This window comes from Natrix helvetica (genome assembly GCF_964273705.1).
Source record: "Natrix helvetica genome assembly, chromosome: 3".
NCBI lineage: Eukaryota > Metazoa > Chordata > Lepidosauria > Squamata > Natricidae > Natrix > Natrix helvetica.
In genome coordinates, this window is record NC_138549.1 from 120,886,052 (window position 1) to 120,907,040 (window position 20,989).

Here is a 20,989-nt window from a genome sequence, read left to right on the forward strand (position 1 = left end):
AGAATAGTGACATACTGATATAGTCAGAATGCTGTGTTCTGTTTGATGGATAAAGAACATTAATAGGATAATGAGGAGAGTGACTCAAAGATTGTTATTATATTCATTGATTTTAATATATGGAAGTTAAATAAGAATGTACTTTTTTATTGGTTTCGCATGTTTATTAGTTAATCAAAATATAAAATACAAAGAGAAATTCAAAAAACTAATAGAAAACTAGGAGAAGGGGGAGGGAAAATACGGTGTATAAAGGGGAAAAGGAAAGAAAAAGCCCCCAACTTACAACTCACTTTAGCACAATAGAAGATAACATTAAAACCTCAACTTTTTACTTTTACACAGCAGTATATTCTAGCCATTTTTATAACAAAACCCTATCTAATTAGCAAAAACAAAATCAAAGTTTCATATTTCCCCCCCATTGCAAACACACAATCAGGAAGCAATTTCCAAATAGAAACAAAGTTAAATATATTCTCTTCTTTGGATAAAAGAATCAATTTGACTGTCTCTGCATCCTTTGCTGTGGGGAATCCCAGTAATATATGCTTTTGTTTACTCATTTTATCATAATTTATATTAACTTAAATAAGAATTTACAAACCTAGGCAAGCAGCAATGATTTCTTACCGGCCACTCGTTTCTTCTTTATCTTGTTACGCTCTGCTAATGATGTTTTCTTTTTTATTGCAAATATTAAAATATTCTGGAAATGCCATTTTAAACAAAAATAAATTTTAAAAAATCTACAGAATTGATTGTGTAAGCCATTCAGGGTCTCCTTTCTCCTCCTTCATCTGCTATTGTTTATTTTCTAAATCATGTGTGAAGTTAAATAATGCAAAAATATGAAATAAAATTACATTTTGCTTTCTGAATATTGATTCTTAAATACTGCCAATTCACAGATGCAAATGAGAAAATTGTGATTTGAATATTCACGTGTACACTATCGTAATGTTTATTTTTCTAATGAAAAAGAAATATGTGAGACTGTTGCATAAAAGATGTTTTTATTTGAAAAAGCTTTTTCTCTCATTGTATACTACTCCTGTTCACATAAGCATCTGAGGCACAAGAACAATTGCTTGCCTCATTGCATTCTTCTCTATCTAGTGATTTCTGTGCATTTGACTAGAACCTGCATTATCTGCCAGCTAGATTGGTTGATCTGTATGCTGGATGGAAATCATGTGAATTATAGCCCAATTGTTGTGCAAGTCAACAGATAATGATGATTAAAAGATGCTTGCTTGGATGTTAAGCATGCTAATAACAAAATCAAAGCCAAAATCCTACCTTTTATTCCTTGCTGGTATATTTCTTTGGAGGGTTATTTGTAACCTGAAGAAAGAGCAACTTTGAAAAGTAAAGAAATGTGAATAAGATTGCATCTGTCTATGCCAGGGGTGTCAAAGTCACGTTGTCATGGCGGCATCATGTAACATATTGGGACTTTTCCTCCCTTTGCTAAACCAGATGTGGGCATGGCCAACATGTGATGCATCTGGCCTGTGGGTGAGGAGTTTGCCAACCCTGGCCTACGCTAAACAATTCTGGGTATTTAAAGCCAAAATGTGTGTATTACAATTTCTTGGACAATTACTATATATCTCAAAATAAGATGCTGCTGCTTAAATGTTACATATTTTCCAGGGCATTCTTATTTTCCGAGAAAAAAATAAAGACATATAGCATGGGACTTTCTGAAAACAGTGTTTGGCTTTTTCTTAATGCATAAAATTAAATGTTTGGTAGATGCAATCAGCAGCATAAGATTTTATTGTAGACATCTATGTGATGTAATCTGAAACTCACTTGTGAATCGCCTTCTTTTAAATCATCATTTAAGCCTTGAGCTTTACACCTCCAATATATTTCCTTATGCGATAGAACAGAGTCCCCTAGACTTACTCTACTTATGGCTGGCTCAGCATTCCTACTATATTTAGGGAACTAGAGCCATGAAATTAATGCCTGCATAAAAATAGTTTGTTTTAAGTTTTGCAAAATGGCCTCAATGTAGTCCTTGTAGGAAGATAACCTATGCAAAACATTGATCAAATAGTTCAATGTGCCTCTTGCAGGGACCATACAAATGACACAAACATGTATGGGTATGTACTATAAGAAAGATCTGAGAGCATTATGAACCTGAACTTGAAGTTGTTGTTTGGATTTCAACGTAGGAGAAATGAGACTAGTAGAAAATATACTATCCTCTGGACAGTATATTCAAGGAAGAGGTCGATGATTATGGTTATACACTTCCTTGGTAGTAAGTCATGCTGAATATAAGTTTTGATACTCAACAAATATCCATACTCGTTGGCTACAAAGCAGTTGTTTCCAAATTGTAGCTTGATGGCAGATGAAGTCATTTCATTCCAATGACAGGGGGTGTTCCCATGTGAGACTTTTTACTATACAGTCACATTGCGTCAAACACGGAGTTGCATAAAATAACTTGATCATGTTCTTTTCCATTTATGAACCGCTTGTTTTCCCCATCACTTCTTCTGCTTCTCTCCCTCCATTAAAGAAGAAGAAAAGGCACAATAATTTCACATTCTTTTCAAAAAGTAATGCTAGGAATAGTTCTCTGGAAAAATCCTCAAACACGTCTAGTTCCTATATTTATAGTATTGGAAATAGTTCTCTGGAAATACGCACCTACATAAATCAGACTTGTACAATTTGCTAAACTAAAATAGGTTTTTTTTTACTTTATAACTAACCTAAATTCTTCCAGGGGTGGCTTGTCAACTAACCATTATTACAGACCATGTGAACCTAGTCTCTAATCCTTGGCCTTTTATCACCATCTGGACCAATCATTCTCTTACTGCCACCCTATCTTTTATCATTTTGATAGGGAAAATAGGAATATGGCACTCTGGGCTTCTGAGTGAATAGCAGTATATAAATCTAATTAATAAACATTCACAGAAATATGGATACATGGATTCCTCAAAAATATGTCCCCAGACAACTGAATCAAAATACCTACAATTTCAAATGATACCTCTCCAATTCAAGCTTTGGACATCTTCAGCTAGTCTTTTTAAGCAAGCAATAGTGAATATTTTACCTAGTTATTTTTTGACCCATCCAATATACTGTTGTGAAATGTAGGGCCCTTATTAGTGAGGCCTCGATATTGTCTATAGTACCCTAGCATCAGGGTCAGTAGTTTTCTGCTGCTGAGGTCTATTTTGTATTAGTATTCTTGGCAGCCAAGCAAAGCTGTCAGCAAACCATGATGTAATACCATTACAGAAGGCAGAGGGTGGAGGTTTTAGTCAATTTCCTGCCATCTGGAGAGATTGGTGGGACTTATATTTTCACTGATGTATTAAGCTTATGAAAACACCTTTTTTCCTCTCTGCTTCCTGCTGATGTTTGACATTTTCCCAACAAATTTGAGTGCTGCAAATGGGCTCCAATGACTGCAAAAGAGAGAAAGAGAGCATGCATGGTCAGCAAGCAGGGTGGCATGTTTCTGGCTACCTACCGGTATGTAAGGATTATACAGTGTTCAACCCAAAACTTTTATTTGGCTTCCATGTCCCTTCTCAGGTACAAGGTAAAGTCTTGGGTTTTATGAATGAATGCAGGAAAGATAAAAACAAACAAACAAACCACCTTTTAAGTGAGATTTAAGAAAAAAATACTTTCACTGTAAAAATCTCCAATTTCGATTTTGGTCCCCCACCCCCACCCCAATCTACCTTGCCCATGAGTACTTCCCAACACATTTCATAATTCCACCTCTCCCACCTCATGGCTATTAATCTAAAAAAAACACGTTGCATTAAAGGTCTACACAAATGTCTGAAGCCTTCAGCTAGAATTTTGTTTAGACAGTAGAGCATAGGAGTGATGACCAGGTACCACTTTGCTGTATACTTCAACATCAGCCTCTTTCCCTTTGTTTTTTAAAACAGTATGAGGTATTTTAATGGGGAAGTTAACAATTTTACCACTTCTAAGTAAATAAGAGGAGTGTTTGGTGCATGGGATTTTGAAAGGTAAGTAGTGAGATCCAGGAAAGGACTTAGCTGAGTCGAAAACAAGAGCTTCCCCATTGCATACTCTGTTTGGTGTCTTTTGACAGGCCCAAGTGGCCAGATTTATGCAGCCGAAATATATGGAAACATGCAAAATTTGGTCAGTAATATTTTGGGATGACAACTCTTTATTTTACTATTGATTTTCTCATTGGGATGTCACCTTTCAGACTTTTATTTTGGAGGTAGCTTCTGCACAGGTGGTCTTTATTAGCAACTGCCTTGTTTAGCAACTGTTTGCAGTCACATTGGTCTGTAAAGCAAAGATGAAATAAGATCAAAAGAGCCATCATGGTTTCACTTAACAACAGCTTCATTTAGTGGCCAAACTGCCAATCCCAACTAGGGTCATGAAGGATTACGTGTAGTTCTTTGTGCTTTACAGCAACCCATTCCTTTTTCAGTCAATTGCTTTGTCTCACCAAAACACCAAGTACTGCTTGTCTCATTATCTTGATTTAAGCCATTGTTTAACTACCATTTAATAAATCACAATGGTACCTTCATATAACATGAAACCTGTTAGATACTAGCATCAGCTATAATGGTTTCCACCAAGGTTTAATCTCATTGGTCAAAGGGTCCGACAGCTCCCTATAAAAGGGCTGCTGTCAGACTCAACCTTGCTGGAATGTACATAGTTGCTACTGAGTTAATAAAGAGCTGTTGTTACTGTTAGCCTGTGTGGGCCTTTCCATTACCCGATCTAACAAAACCACACAAACCATATTTTTGTTTTGAACGGAGGAAACAAGGAATTACCCTTTAACCAAACTATATAAGCTGCTATTGAAAGGCATAGCTCTTCAATACTTTGAACGTATTGGTCTTTCCCCCCACCTAATAAATGATGCTGGGTATTTTCAGTCTTCCTGATAAGTGGATCGTTGCCCTTTGCCCCAAGATCTCACTTGAATATTGAATCTCAAAACTTGAGTTTGAATTTGGTAACAGCGTGATAGGAGGCGAGACCAGATAGTATAGGACGGGTGCCTAAATACTAAAAATCATGAGCTGGTCCAGGTTTCATGCTTTAGTATCGCTACCGCCTATGGCAGGGGTGTCCAAACTTGGCAACTTTAAGACTTGTGGACTTCAACTCCCAGAATTCCCCAGCCAGCAATTTTTAGGTAAAAATCATCGCACGTTTTTAATTCAATATACGTTTGCCCCTAATAACCGTTAATGTTTAACTGTTAAATTATTTATTTATCATAATAATGGAGTACTGTATCATAACCCAAAGAGACGCGGGGATGGGGAAAATAAACTACGATCGACTCGCAGAAACAGAAGGGCGGGATTGATATTCCCCCGTAGACCATGGCAACCGTTAGCCAATCCCGGCTTGGTACGAACCTTCCCAGGGCCAATTGCACGATGGCATTGTAAGCTCCCGCTTCGGAGCTGTATTGGCTGGTAAGCAGGCGAGGCGTACCGCCGTCGAGATTCACGCATGCGCGGTACGGAGTGGTGGCCGCAACCCGGTGCTTGTGCTGACAGGGCCATAGCCGTCTCCGGACTAAAAGTTGAGCTTCGAACGCTAAAGCTCCGCGTCCGGCGCGCGCATCCTTTCCTTTCCTGGTGGTGCTGCTGCGGCTGCTGTTGCCAGCATGTTCCTCACTCGCTCCGAGTACGACAGGTAAGGGCAGCCAGGACGAGAGGAAGCGCGGCCTGCTTTGGCCCGGGGCTGAGTCACTGCAGCGGCCTGGCTTTCCCACCGACTCGTCCAAAGGCTTATGGAAGGAGTCGGAGCAGCCTCCCTCCTCCAGCTTGCCGGCCTCTTCTCGGAGATCCCTTGAAGAGTTGGTGGCATGGGGTGGTTTTTTTTTTGCTTCTTTCTTCGGAAAGGAAGCGCTTCGGCCGGACCTCGTGCCTCCGTGCCTGGGAATGGGAGAGCAGTTTTGCCTGCGTTGGGGGGAATTAAAAAAAAAAAGGAGAGGTCCTCTTGCGCTTTCCTCACATTAGAAACCGAACTTTCCCCGGGGTTGGGTGTCCCGCAAAAGCTTTTCGCCTGCGGAAAAAACAGCTTTGCTGCAAAATGTAAGCGCCCTGGAGGTAAAGAGATTTTAAGTGCATTTGAAACAATACTTCCCAAAAAGTTTACATTCTTTCTCAATACTTAATTTCAGTTTGTTCGTTATTTGTAGGGTGCTTTTTTTTTTAAAAAAATAGATTTTTCGATTTGCCTTAATTATGCCTGCTCATTATTGGGTAAAAGAAAACAGAAGGGATTGTGAGATTTTTTCCCCTCAAGTTTATTAGTAAGAAGTCAGGCTATCCCGATCCCTTTGAATACTTTTGCTAGAGGTAAATTCATCAAAAGTACTCTTATTCGCAGCAGGCTGGGCCTAATTTGTGTTGTGAAGTTAACAGTGTATTTGGAATAGTGTGTACTGAAGGCCAGGACATTTCCTTAGTCATAATGGTGATCCTCAAACTTTTGCTTTCGTTTATGCTTATCAGTGATTGGACCAGCTCACTGAAATCAAGTACTGTAATACTTCATAATAAAGCAACATGGTAGAAAAATTTACTATGCATATATATATATATATATATATATATATATGCATAGTAAATTTTTCTACCATGTTGCTTTATTATGAAGTATTACAGTACTTGATTTCAGTGAGCTGGTCCAATCAGAATGTTATTTGAACAAACCAATACAGGGACAGCCGAATAAACTTTGCCAAGTATTTTTGGTAAATAGGTTGTGATATTTATTAAGAAGGAGGAGTTTAATTTGGTGGTGACTTTCACAAATCCTTTCATACGATTAGTTTTTGCTCACATTTTGCAATTTCATAAATTCTAAATCCCTGTTTTGTTTCAAGGGATTTGTTGAATTTGTTAAAATTGGGATATCTTCACATTCTTGGGGAAATGAGAAACTTCTGAGAAGTTTGGAGTTTAAAACTAAACCGCTGAATAGAATGCTGTCTATTTGGGAAAAAAGATTTTTCCCTATATTGCTATATATTTTTTTTGCTAGAAAATTTAAGATATTTAAGATATGAAGATTAAATATTTGCTATTATAGATAATATTGTATCTTTCATGAATTTGTCAAGTTTCTTTCTAAAACACCCTTGTTGGTTATGTGCAACAAGTCAAGTTCAGCTAGAAAAACACTTTGTCTTTCTGAACTATTTGAAATTAAACTTTATTGCATAAGTCTGATTGAAAATCTAAATTCTAGTAAATGTTCAATGTGACTTTTGATTATTTCCTTTGCAGAGGCGTGAACACTTTTTCACCAGAAGGAAGATTATTCCAAGTGGAATATGCTATCGAAGCTATCAAGGTACATTTGAAACTATTGTGCAAAAAGTATCTTGAGCTACTTCATAGAACTGGATGGACTGGAATGGGGGAATCTCAGAACAGTGAATGAAGATTGAGAGTACAGTTTGAGAATAGTGTTTAAGCAATGCTATCCAATTCATCTGCATTTTCTTTGAAGTAATGCTAAAATAGCTTTTGCACAGTCACAATAATTGGTTGAGACTGGCAGAGTGTTGCATATTATATTCTTTCACCTACCCAGTTGCATCAAATGGCATTTTTGTAAAATGTTAATGTAAACAATTGGGATGATGTGATGGGTTTTGTTGGAAAATGCTCAGGAATTGGTTGTGTAACATTTTATACACAATATTTTGAATTTATAAGAATAAGCTGTTTTTTATATTTAAATATGGCATGGTTACTGAAAGAAAGAGAAAATCCATTTCCCAATTTGATTATGTAGCATGATTTTAGTAAGCAATTTAGTATGCAGCAACTGGAACATCGTGATATTGCATTGAGAACCACTACTGTTGCAATAATTACAGTGCGGGCTAGGATTAGTGTTATATAGATTCATGTTGTTACTAAACCATGGAGGTTCACTGTGTGATTTTGGGCCAAACAGTGCAGCCTACCTTAATGGTTGTAAGGGGAAATATTAAACGAGATTGATTTATACATAACCTGAGCTTCATAATTCAAAATAAACTTTTTTAAAGATGGGATAATAGTACCAGTAGTAGTACCATTTTAAAGATGGGATAATAGTAATTATAGCTTTGAAATTCCTGCAAGGGTTCCTGAGGCCAGAGGAAATGTTATATTTTTAATGTATTTCATATTAGCTTTCTTTGCGTGCTTCTTCTGTCATAGCATCCCCACAGTCTCATGATAAAAATTTGGGCACTTGATAACTGGCATGTATTTAGAACAGTTGCAGCATTCTGAGGTCATGTGATAATCATTTATGATCTTCCCAGGTGGCTTCTGACAAGCAGAGATGGGCAATCCAAATTTGCTTAATGAATATATGATTTGCTTAACTGTGGAAAAAAGTCATAAAATCAGGCATGGCTCAATTAACAATTGCTTTCTTTCCTAGCAGTGGAAATTCTAGTCCCAATTGTGGTTGCAAGTCGACTACAATCACAATGGACTACCTGTGGTTATTATTTTTGGCATGGTGACAATGCTATTACCGTATTTTTTGGAGTAAAACACGCACCTTTTTCCTGCCAAAAAGAGGGTGAAAATCTGGGTACCTCTTATATACTGAATACAGCATTTTTGGCCTCCTGAAACCTCACCCCGTGCATCCCGTTTTTCACAAAAATGGACACACAGAGGGTTTGGGAGTGCTCCTGGGAGCTGGGGGGGGGGGCAAAAATGAGTGAAAGGGGATCCGTTTTTCACAAAAACAGGGGTGCTTTTGCCCTCCCAAGCCTCCAGGAGTAGTTTGCAGGCCTTCCAAACTCTGAACGCTCCATTTTTTGCTCGTTTTTGCCCTTTCCAGCCCCCAGGAGCCCTCTACAGGCTCACAACCCCCTTCACATCCCGTTTTTTGCCTCCCAACCCCCCCCCCATGGGTTGCGTTTTTGCCCTCCCCAGCCCCCAGGAGCACTTTGCAGGCTCCCAAACCCCCTTCACATCCCATTTTTTGCCTCCCAAACCCCCCCCCCCCCATGGGTCACGTTTTTGCCCTCTCCAGCCCCCAGGAGCACTTTGCAGGCCTCCCAAACTCTGTGTGCCCCATTTCTCACAAAAAATGGGGTGGGCAGAAGGATTGGCAGGCCTGCAAAGTGCTCCTGGGGCTGGAGAGGGCAAAAACTTTTTTTTTTATCTTTTCAAAATCTTGGTGCGTCTTACAGTCTGAAAAATATGGTATTTTGCACTGAATAAAATTAAATTAAATTTTTCTTATTCTGAACCTTCATACTGGCACACAATGAAGTGAACTATTAGTAGACCTAATCTATAAGAGTTCCATTACACTTTCTCGAAAGCTTCTCCTAACAGGCCAAATATAGCAGATGAAGAGTGGCAATGTTTTAAACCACTTGAAAAGCTATCATGTCCTGATCTACTTTCATTTGCCAGAAAGCGAAGCGTGGGTTGGAGTAGAATCTGGTCATGCACAATGTTTTGAATTGGCTAGTCTGTTACAATTGTAGATCCCTATATATCTGTTTTAAAAAGAAAGGAAAAAAAGCAAATATTATGCTGTTTGTATGTAGCTCAGTATACTAAGCATTGACTCATCAGTGCCTACAAGTTTCATTAATAAAGATATGTAGATAGTTCCTTGTTAGAGTTGCATGTCTCTCTGAAAAAATGATCGCAAACATGCTTGACATAGATTATTCATAGTTCGTATGAGTATTTTATCTGATGTTTCAGAGTCATAATTATCTAAACTAATGCATGCTATTCATTAATATTTAAAAATGTGTTTATTTTAAAATAGTTTGTATCTGTGCTATAGGTCCTTTTTCAGACCCAAGCCAGATCCTTATTGTTTTGAAGATAATTGAGTTTAACATCAAAAAATAACAGTTGTAAATATCTTCAAGCAAATTATACCCTATGAGAAGATGCATGATATATTTTGTACAAAATGATCTTGGGTATTTGTTGAATGCGATGGAGCTGACCTAATCATATAAGGACTTGATAGGACTTATTGTAAATATTAAATAAAGAACTGATATACCAGATCACGGAATGGGACAAGTCAGTCTGGCCAGTTTGGTGCAGCCAGTTCATCACTGCCAAGTCGCCTCTGTCAACTCACTGCCACTAAGTCGCCGCAGAACAACTCCACAGTCAACTCACTGCAGGGACAACTTGCTGCATATGGCTAGAGGGAGAACTGGGTGGTTGGACAGGTGTGTAGAGTGACCACAGCAGCCAAGGACATCCATTTTCACACACCCCACCACTGTTGGCAGTGCTGCTGCCAAGCTCCAGACTGAAGACCCAAGACGTTGGTAGCAGTTGATTGGGGAGGCAATGGTGGGTGGGGACATCCCATTTTCACATCCCCTGCCATCACTGCAGCAAACTCCTGGAGCTTGGCACGGCAGCAGTGGGGTGTGTGAAAATGGGGATGCACCCAGATGCTACCACTCAGCACACCACCAAACAGCCTGAACTCTACCACCATTGCTGAACTCTGAACAGCCCAGAGCTCAGCATGGTGCCAGCGGTGTGTGTGAAAATTGGATGTGCCAGTTGCTGACACTGCTCTGCACTCTCCCCACCCAGTTGTCTGTCCACTGGGAAGCCACCACTCTACCCACCTGTCTGCCCGCTCAGCTGGCTCTTCCTCCCATCACCATGGCAAGTTGTCCCTGCGGCGAGTTGGCTGTGAAGTTACATTGTGGTGACTTGGGGGCAATGAATTGGTAGAGGTGACTTGGCGAGCTGGCTGCACTGAGTTGTTCTAGACCCACCAGATCAATTGGTGTAGTTAGTGCAGTTTGTCAAAACTGCATATTGACTTAAGATGAGAGACTAATAACAGTGAATGAATGGTAAAAAGTTGTTCTCCCTCATCCTCAGTCCATGATAAGGTTAATCAATGATGGTCCAATTATTAGGACACCTGCAGTTTAAGGACAAAGCATTGACCATTGATATAAATGGTTCCTCTCCAAAGCTGCCCTTTCTCTTTATTTCGCAGTGGCTAAGACGCTGAGCTTGTCGATCAGAAGGTTGGCAGTTCAGCAGTTCAAATCCCTAGTGCCGCCTAACGGAGTGAGCTCCCATTACTTCTCCCAGCTTCTGTCAACCTAGCAGTTCGAAAGCCCATAAAAATGCAAGTAAAAAAATAGGAACCACTTTGGTGGAAAGGTAACAGTGCTCCGTGTGCCTTCGGCATTGAGTCATGCCGGCCACATTACCACGGAGATGTCTTTGGGCAGCGCTGGCTCTTTGGCTTAGAAACAGAGATGAGCACCGCTCCTAGAACCGGAAAACAACTAGCACGCATATGCGGGGGAGCCCTTACCCTTACCTTTAATGTTGAGGGAGTTGAGAGGGTTTGCCGTTATTTGCCACGACATATCTTATTGCACATGTCCTTATAGAAACAGGTTTAAGAACTTCTGTGAAGGTCTAGAATCAAAACACAGCAAGTTCAGACATGACATATCTGTTTAAATTGAAATATTATTTAAATTTTCCCTTTCATGTTTGCATGCTGGTTTTGGTTGCACCCAGCATACATCCTATTGTTTAATACTCTTCTGAAATTCTGCATCTGACTATCATAGACAGTTCTTTAAAAAGCTTAAAAATGGTTTATTATTATTTTTGTTAGCTTGGCTCCACAGCAATTGGAATCCAGACATCAGAAGGCGTTTGCCTGGCTGTGGAGAAGAGGATTACTTCCCCACTTATGGAGCCAAGCAGTATTGAGAAAATTGTAGAAATTGATTCTCATATAGGTAAGAATGAAAGCTAATTCTTAAGAAAATTCTTCAGTGTAATTGCAATATAGATATGATTAAAATCCTTTCTTTGATGGTCTTCTAATTACAATAGTATGAGTTTATATGTAGACTTCCCTTTGGTGCGAAATTAATATTTACTAGTAATGATCATTGGGTTTCTGTGTTCAAAATCAGCACAATATAGAATCAGATGTAGAAATCAGAAGCAACTTGCTACTATATGACCTCTCTAATAAAAGTTTGTCTCCAAATATAGAAATTGAAGAGCTGGGAATTGCAATGTGCGCTCTTGATCCCCAGCCAATTCCTCTGTTGGAAGCTCATTGATTGACCTCTAATGTTAGCCTGTCCTCTGTACATGAGGCCATTTTTAAAAATATAATCATGTACACACCTCTGATGAGAACTAGAGTTCATTTATATCTACCTTTCTCCATGCTTAACATTAATGTTAACTATTTTAATATAGCCGTAAACAATGGTATTATCAAAGTTAATTAACATATACGTATAACTGACAAACATTGTAAGGTATATCTTATGTCACTTGACCTGTTCTCTTTCACATGCAAGTGCATGAACTTTGTTTATGACACATTTAACTTTGAACTTCTACAATTTTTTAAGTGTATCAAAATGCACATGGATGGGTGACTAAAAACCCATTGTTTATTTGATGTTCATGAGTCAATCTTTGGTGTCTCACAGGAATCAGTGTTGAGGCTGGTACTTTTTAATTTGTATCTCCCTATTTTCAGGTTGTGCAATGAGTGGCTTGATAGCCGATGCAAAGACATTAATTGACAAAGCACGAGTTGAAACACAGGTAAAAATCAAATTCTGACGTTTGTGCATCTTGCTTTTTTTCTCCCACTTTTTAAAAGAAAATTAGTTAGCGTATTTTTTCGGAGTATAAGACACACCAAAATTTTGAAGAGGTAAATTAAAAAAGTTTTTGCACTGTGCAGGCCTCCCAAACCCTCTGCACACCTCATTTTTTGTGAAAAACAGGGCTTTTTCACAAAAAATGCAGAGAGTTTGAAAGGCCTGCAAAGTGCTCCTGGGGGATGGTGGGGGCAAAAACGAGCAAAAAATGGTCCATTTCTTGTGAAAACGCGCCTGTTTTTTTTACAAAAAACAGGGCATACATAGGCTTTGGGAGACTCCTGGGGGTTGGGGGGGGCAAAATAAGCAAAAAACCACCTGGTTTTTGCTCGTTTTTGCCCTCCCAGGTCCCAGGGGCACTTTGCAGGCCCCCCAAACCCTCTGCACTTCCATTTTTGTGAAGGAGGAGGGGTTTTGGGAGGCCAAAAATGTTGTATTCGGTGTATAAGAGCACCCAGATTTTCAGCCTCTTTGGGGGGGGGGGAGGTGCATCTTATACTCTGAAAAATATGGTATTTACTCAGATTTAAAACAAACATGGCAGCAGAACTGCATAAAAGAATTACAAATTAAATTTAATGTGAAAAGAATATGCAAAATTCAAGATGGATATGAAAAGGTGAAAACAAGATTCCATTACTGGATGTTTTTTGTCACTAATTATTTACAATTACATAAATATTAGAAAAACTGAGGTCAGAATATGCTCTACTATCATGGCTTTAGTATTGCTCTCTTTGAAATGAGTTTGACAACATTTTAATAGTCTTATTTCTCTTTTTAAATTCTTTATCCAATAAAGAAAAATGACATGTAAAACTTAGGGAATAGATACATTTTAGGGCACAGGTAAAACTGTTTTCCAAACCATCAATATTTAACTTCATAATTGTCAGAACTCTGCTTTCTATGGATATGTTGTTACATTGAAAATGTGTTTCAGTGAATGATTTCCATAATCTTTGCAAGTTAACATTCTTGGATCAAGGAGCTCCTTCAAATCATGCTTAATAGCACGTAAATCATTTTTCTTTGTGTAGTTTCTGCACAGATGGCAAAATATTTAAGCTACTCAACTATGGAATATTGATTCTGTGATCGTGCGATTAGCTTCTTTTCATGTAATAAACTAGAGTTTGCATAGGAACTAATCATGGTAGAATGCTTACAGTGTGATTGGAAGTTTTTAAAAGAACTTTAAGGTTGAATAGAAAATGTGGACAGTATTATTCATAGCACATATCTATTCTAAAAGGAATAACAAATTAGCCATGAATCAGTAAAATCTTGCCTCTTATTGTAAGTTCTTCATACTTCATTGCAGTTGGTTTGCATGATAGATAATCTTTTGTGCATTTCTTATGGTTGCAATTTTGGCTTAAGTTTATTTGGATGCCTATTGTATATGTATTTATTGAAGAAGAAATATATCTTTTATGAAAAGAGATATAGATGTCTCTTTTTATCATCTCAGAATCACTGGTTTACATACAATGAAATCATGACTGTGGAGAGTGTGACACAAGCTGTATCCAACTTAGCGTTGCAGTTTGGAGAAGAAGATGCTGATCCAGGTGCAATGGTATGTATGTCAATGATTTGTTAAATGTCCATTGACAATTGTACTCTTCAGTTACTAGGTCATTAAATGCCTGATCCTTCTATGATTTCATTCTAGTCAAGGCCATTTGGTGTGGCATTACTCTTTGGAGGAGTCGATGAAAAAGGACCTCAACTGTAAGTTGGGTTTTGTTTCTTCACTCTCATTATTTGTTTAAATCGAGGCTACTTATCACTGCTGAGTTAGAAGATAGAGTACCATAGAGTTCTACATAATCAACATGACAATGAGAACAATCAACCTGCTTGCTTTCAGAAGTTGTAGGTGTTTCATTACTGGAAGCTTTCAAGAAGAGATTGGACACTCATCTGTCACAAATGGCCTATAGGGTCTCCTGTTTGAGCAGGGGGTTGCACTAGATGACCTTCAAGGTCCCTTCCAACTCGGTTATTCTCTTCTATTCTAAACTAGAAATCCAGGAGAATGTCAGTAGATTAAGGACTGGATTGGGTGTATGAATGAACATACAATCTTTTAGGAGCTGGCAAACTTCTTATGCTAGTATCTGTCTCCATTATTAAAGATACAAAGATACTGACCAAAAAGCAAAGCTGTTTTGAGGTGCATACATTTTCATAGTGAAAGCTCTATTAACAATTATAATCCAAAGATTTTTCAGTGTTTGCAAGGACACATAGATATAAAAATATAATAAATTTGATTTTGATATGAGAGCACAAACACCTTATATCTACCATTAAGGTTGAAAAACAAGAAATTCAATGATCTTCTAATAGATACATACTCAAAAGCAGTTTGAATGGCACTTTGTGCAGTATATGACTTCTGTATATGTATAAAGCCTCTGATAATGCAAAATTCAATTAAAATAAAGAGTATGTTTTCTTTATTGTTGTTGGGTGTTTTCAGAAGAACTGGCAGACGCCAAGATAATCTAATATCTGCTGAGGCATTCCTTAGGTGGTTTTTAAGACAGTCTAGTCCTTGTAACTAGAAGCACTTCAAAATTCCAAGTACATTTTAAAGGAGAAAGTTGTCCTAAATTTCATAGTGGAAGCATTCAGTTAAGAGTGCAAGAAAGGCTTGAGAATGGGGAAGGGAAAATTTCCACAATTGCCATTTCGAAAAGGAGGTGTGGAAAAAAATAATCCTACATTGCAAAATAACATTAAACGTCTATGTCTGCAGATTTTTAAAATATTTGTAGTCATTAACCAGCAAAATTTACTTACACAAACAAAATAAATACATTTGACAGACAGCACACTCTAAATTGTATGCATTTTAATAAACTCAGATTTCTTTCATCTTTAGGCTCTCTTTTGTCCTTTCTTATCTTCAATTTCTTCTTCAGTAATTGAATACAGTTTCATGATAAGAGGAAATGATAGTTGACACCAGCTATTTAACAACAAAGTGTTCTGTATTAAAATAAGCATATGAGAAATGGTACTGTAAAGATGTATTTTACATAACATGAACTGTTATAGTTTGTAAAATATTTTATCAGTTGCTGAGATTTATTAAATTGCTGCAAGAAAATAAGGTAATTTATTTCAATTCTGAACCATCTCTAAACGTATTTTTTTTTTACTATCGTATTTTATACTCAGAACTCAGTTATGCCTATAGAGATTTTGGTTCACACAATTATATTACTGCCTTCTGTGCCTTCAAATTTTTTCACTTAGTTTAAGGTGCTTATGGACCAATCATTGAGCTGCTATATAAATATCCAGCAACCTGTTTTTCAATAGCTAACTTTGATAAAATCATAGTTTGTCGAATTATGGGTGCACAAGCAATTGCATGAGCAATACTCCCAGAGCGGTATCCTACCTCTATGCTTTTGAAGCCACTCTGGGAGTATACTGTATGGTTGTACGTTCTGCAGCTCACAACCATAGAGTGTACTCCCAGAGTGGCATCCGTCCTCCGTTCTTTGAAAGCCGCAAAAAAAAAAAAAAAAACCCACCAAAAAACAACAACAACAAACCAAGCAGGCGGCGCCAGCAGCAGAGATGCCCTGGCTCTGCAGGTACTGTAGAGTTAGCCAAGGGCATCGTGAGCCTGTGAGTCGCGCGAGTGGGGAGCGGAAAAGCTGCTCATGCAACCCCCCTCTCCAGCCATGCAGAGCCCCATTCACTCACCTAGGGGCATTCTGAAGGCGCCGAGCTACGGGAGGCGGAGGGCGGTGAACAGGCGCTCGTGTTGCTTGGTGCCTTCCGGGTACCGCTAGGTCAGTCAATGGCACTGTGCCTCGCTGGAAAGGGGGGTTGCTGGGCAGCTGCTCGCAAACATGGTCACCTCATGGCTGCTGTGTTGCTGCTGCAACAGCGCAACATAGCCATTCGACTCTGAGACTATGAACGGCTCTCCGGGAGCCGGCTCGCAAGAGAGCAGCCGCTCGGCAATCCCCCCTCTTCAGCTGGGCACAGCGCCACTGACCAACCTAGCGGTACCCCGAAAGCACCAAGCAATGCGAGCGCCTTTGCCCCCCACCTCGTTCCCGCAGCTTGGCGCCTTCGGGATACCGCTAGGTCGGCAAGCGGTGCTCTGTCTGGCTGGAGGAGGGGGGTTGTCCAGGGGGCTTATTTTCGGGGGGGGCTCATATTTTTGCCCACCCGAAATATGTGGCAAGGCTTTAGTTTCAGGACAGGTCGTATTTTCGGGGAAACACGGTAGTCTCCCAAATATGTTGGATGTAAGCATTTGATTATGATATGCACGTTGTACCTACACAATCTGTCCCTAGTCAAATATAACTCACAGAATAAAACTGTAGATTTTATAAGTGATCTGTGTGGCACTTGATGGTTTGTTCATTTTCGCATCTTTTATTTATGCATGTAGATTTCATATGGATCCTTCTGGGACATTTGTACAGTGTGATGCAAGAGCAATTGGATCAGCTTCAGAAGGTGCACAAAGCTCACTGCAGGAGGTTTATCATAAGGTGAAAACCCATTTTATTTGGCTTTACTCTTTTATTGCAGCTCCTTGATGAAAGCAGAGAGATGAAGAAAATAAGTGTGACTTTTATTGTAGCAGTATCCACAAAATCCTGTTGTTTGGTTCTTTTACAATAGCTGTGAATTTAATACCGTGTTCTAGAATCACCTGGGTTATCTTTGTTACTCATCAATGTATTTTGAGCAATTTAAAAAGTGGTCATTACCTATGGAATTTTGAATATATTTTCAACATATTTTACAGGCTCCAGGTGGCTTTGGATCTGAGAAGTTCACAGGAGTAGAACCTTTTATAGAAATATCTCAAAAAGAATTTTTGAGATATTCTAAATTAAATCTGCTTTCTTGACTATCAAGTCAAATTAGTAATTTAATCTCATGCCTAAACAAGCGCTTGTATTATCTTTAAATAAATATAACGTTAATTATGATATGTCAATGACTGAAACCTGCAGATCTCAGCCTTAAGAATATTTTCACAATGGTGAACTGCATCCAACTGTAGCAACAGATTTCTATGAATACTTTTCCATCGAAGAATTAAGAGTTACTGTATGTAAGTTCAGTTTAGACTAGCATGTGGAGTAAAGACACTGTCCAGTCAATTTTAGACATGTCATTATATATAATGCCTTACTTAAACATTTATTTAAGAAAACTATCCAATTAATGTGATAACTACAGCCACTTGGTGCCTATCATATCAGCCTTAAGTGTCATGATTTCTCTTTACAGTCAATGACACTGAAAGAGGCAATTAAGTCATCCCTTATAATTCTAAAACAAGTAATGGAAGAAAAGCTGAATGCAACTAACATTGAGGTATGTTAATCCATTTATTAAAGATTTTCCATCAATGTCCATGTTATATGAATTTCAGCACAGATACTGAAGCAGCTTAGATTTGCTATGGATTGTATATTATGTCCCAATTATTTTGGGGTAGAATTGTAGGAGTTAAGTTGCACGTTTGGTTCTTCTGCTTCAGTGTTGATATTCTTGAGATTAGAGTGTTGAGATCTTCGTAATGAAATAGTGACCCATATGCTTCTTAACATCTGCGTGGGAAAGGTTCTGAACTGCCATAGTAGCAAAAATTAATGTGATGTGAATAAGTAGAGCACTTAAAAAAAACTAACACTAGTGACTCAAGTTCCATCTAATTCAATGTTCTACTAACTAGACAATTAGATAGGAATGTGGACAGCTACTTAATTTAAAAACAGAAAACTTTCTGTTCTCCAACAGCTGAAATTGATAGACATATTGCTTTAATATGAGAAATGCCATAAAGTTGTTTTGGATGAATTAATGTTGAGGTTATCCAATCATGGCCAGGGTGAGGAACTCAGGAACCTAGAACGTAGTGAAGGCTTGGAACAAGGCTGTGGCAGAATCTAGTGACTTTACGTGACCTTTAAAAAAGGCATATCAGATTTTATTCAAACTTGGATAGTAGATCAGTAGGAAATGCCAGGGCTGACAGTTAAATTGGGAAGTCAAAGAACTTTCCCAAGAATATATTGGAAAACCACTTCAATAAAGCCGCCAAGTAGTTTTAGTGCAATGATTTTTAGGAAATTGGATGTATGCAATGTTGAATGCAGCCACTGAGGGTAGCCTTAAGACCAACAGAAATAGTTAAGTGAATTGCATACAGGTGTCAGGAAATCACTAAAGCTGAGGGTGTTAGAACTAAAATGCTGTGCTTGAACTGTACAGCATAAGCTTAAAATAGTGGCCCCTCTCCAAAACAGAAATGTGTGTTTTGATATAACACAACAGATGGAATATTTGGGCTATAAGGGATTCTTACTGGTGGATTCTTGATAGGCACCCAAATCTTCTTAGTACTATACACTCTGCCACCTCCCCTTCTTCCCCTCCCAATTATCTGTATGTTGGCTTATTTCTTGCCATGATGATCTTTAAACATTAGATTACCAAGGCATTCCCATCAACCTGCTGCCCAGTGCCTGGTCTTCTAGTACTCTCCCTTGCTTCCATTCCTCACCTTCTCTCAGTCACTAATGCTGACATTGCTGCATGGTATTTTTGCAAAAAATAAATGAAAAAAAAACACACACTGCATTGACACCCTCGATACACACTCCACAATCTTCCCAGCATATTTTGATGGAGCAGTGTGGATAAAAATACTTGTTCTCTCTAATGAAGCTAAACTTAAAGCAAAGGTGGTAGAGCTTTAGTAATTTCTTCTTTTCTCCGATGAACTAGAGCATGTTAGAAAGGACTTTGTTTTTAGAAGTGTATTAGGGTGGAAAGATCTACAAGCCAAAAGTGTTCAGGCAGTCGAATAGTAGTATCTGTTTCATGTGCAGTAATCAATCTCCTGTATGTCAAGGGCTGCTACTTTCTAATGCGAATAAGTATTTATAACTTGCCTTTGCTGTCCTTGCAGCTTGCAACAGTGCAGCCTGGGAAGAAGTTCCACATGTACACAAAAGAAGAACTTGAAGATGTCATCAAAGATATTTGATGAGAGGAGGAACTCTCCCAACTGCCTCATTCCCTGACCACAGCAAACTGAACCTTCAGTTGTTTTCCAGTGCCCGTAACTTTATTTCAGCAGCACGTATGCCTGCTCTTAAAGGCGCAAAGATTTTTTTACAGTTTCTGTACATAAAGATCTTCAAGAAGAGGAAACTAGAATAAATCATTTTGTTATTCTTATGTCACTAATTCTTTAATTAAAGTTCAGTGGGAGGTATGCTTAAAATTAGTAGGGTTAGGGTAGATGCATCTTCAAATGTTTTCTTCCTCATACAAAAATTTGGCTTTCTCAGGGATGCATACAAGAGGATGGGAATATAGGGAGTCCTCGACTTACAACAGTTCATGTAGTGACGGGTCAAAGTTACAACAGCACTGAAAAAGTCACTTATGACCATTTTTCACAGTTACAGCTTTTGTAGCATCCCCAGGCTCATGTGGTCAAAATTCAGAAGCCTGGCAATTGGTTCATACTTACGAACATTGCCATGTGATCCCCTCTTGCCCCTGACACAGTCAATGGGAAAGCCAGGTTCACTTAATAACCGGGTTACTAATATTAATTACAGTGATTCCTTTAACAACTGTGGCAAGAAAGGTTGTAAAATGAGACAAAACTCAATGTCTCATGTAACAACAGAAATTATACGTCGAGGACTATCTGCAATTGCCTCTCTTCCACACACAACTATATTTTCAGCACTATTTGGTACAGGTAGTCCTCGACTAAACGGTTCATTTAGTGACCGTTTGAAGTTACAATGTTAACGGCAATGAAAAAAAGTGACACAATGACAGTTTTTCACACTTATGACCATTGCAGCACCCCATGGTCATGTGATCAAAATTCAGACGCTTGGCCATTGACTCATATTTCTGATAGTTGCAGTGTTGTGTAAATCACCTTTTGTAACCTGACAAGCAAAGGCAGTGGGGAAGAGCCAGATTCATTTAATAACTCTGTTACTAACTTAACAATTGCAGTGACTCATTTAACAACTGTTGTAAGAAAGATTGTAAAATGGGGCAAAACCCTCTTAACAAAATGTCTCACTCAGCAATAGAAATTTTGGGCTCAATTGTGATAAGTCGAGAACTAACTCTACCTGATGTTTTAATCGGATAAATGAACGTCTTAAAGCTCCAAATGGTAGCAGGCTTTACTCTGTTTTTAAGTACAAAATGCACTTTGATCCTAGTCACAGGGACCAC

At 38.5% G+C, this 20,989-nt stretch overlaps 1 protein-coding gene across 1 annotated transcript; it reads left to right on the top strand.

Annotated features, from left to right (window-relative positions):
* The first annotated feature begins 5,511 nt into the window (after nucleotides 1–5,511).
* PSMA5 (proteasome 20S subunit alpha 5) lies at nucleotides 5,512–19,957 on the top strand. The gene is made up of 9 exons (XM_081947775.1): nucleotides 5,512–5,715; nucleotides 7,317–7,383; nucleotides 11,692–11,818; nucleotides 12,583–12,650; nucleotides 14,184–14,291; nucleotides 14,388–14,446; nucleotides 17,145–17,247; nucleotides 17,999–18,085; nucleotides 19,686–19,957. Exons 1-9 carry the CDS (start codon nucleotides 5,687–5,689, stop codon nucleotides 19,761–19,763), a joined length of 726 nt encoding a protein of 241 aa, XP_081803901.1. The 5' UTR covers nucleotides 5,512–5,686; the 3' UTR covers nucleotides 19,764–19,957.
* Nucleotides 19,958–20,989: the final 1,032 nt, after the last annotated feature.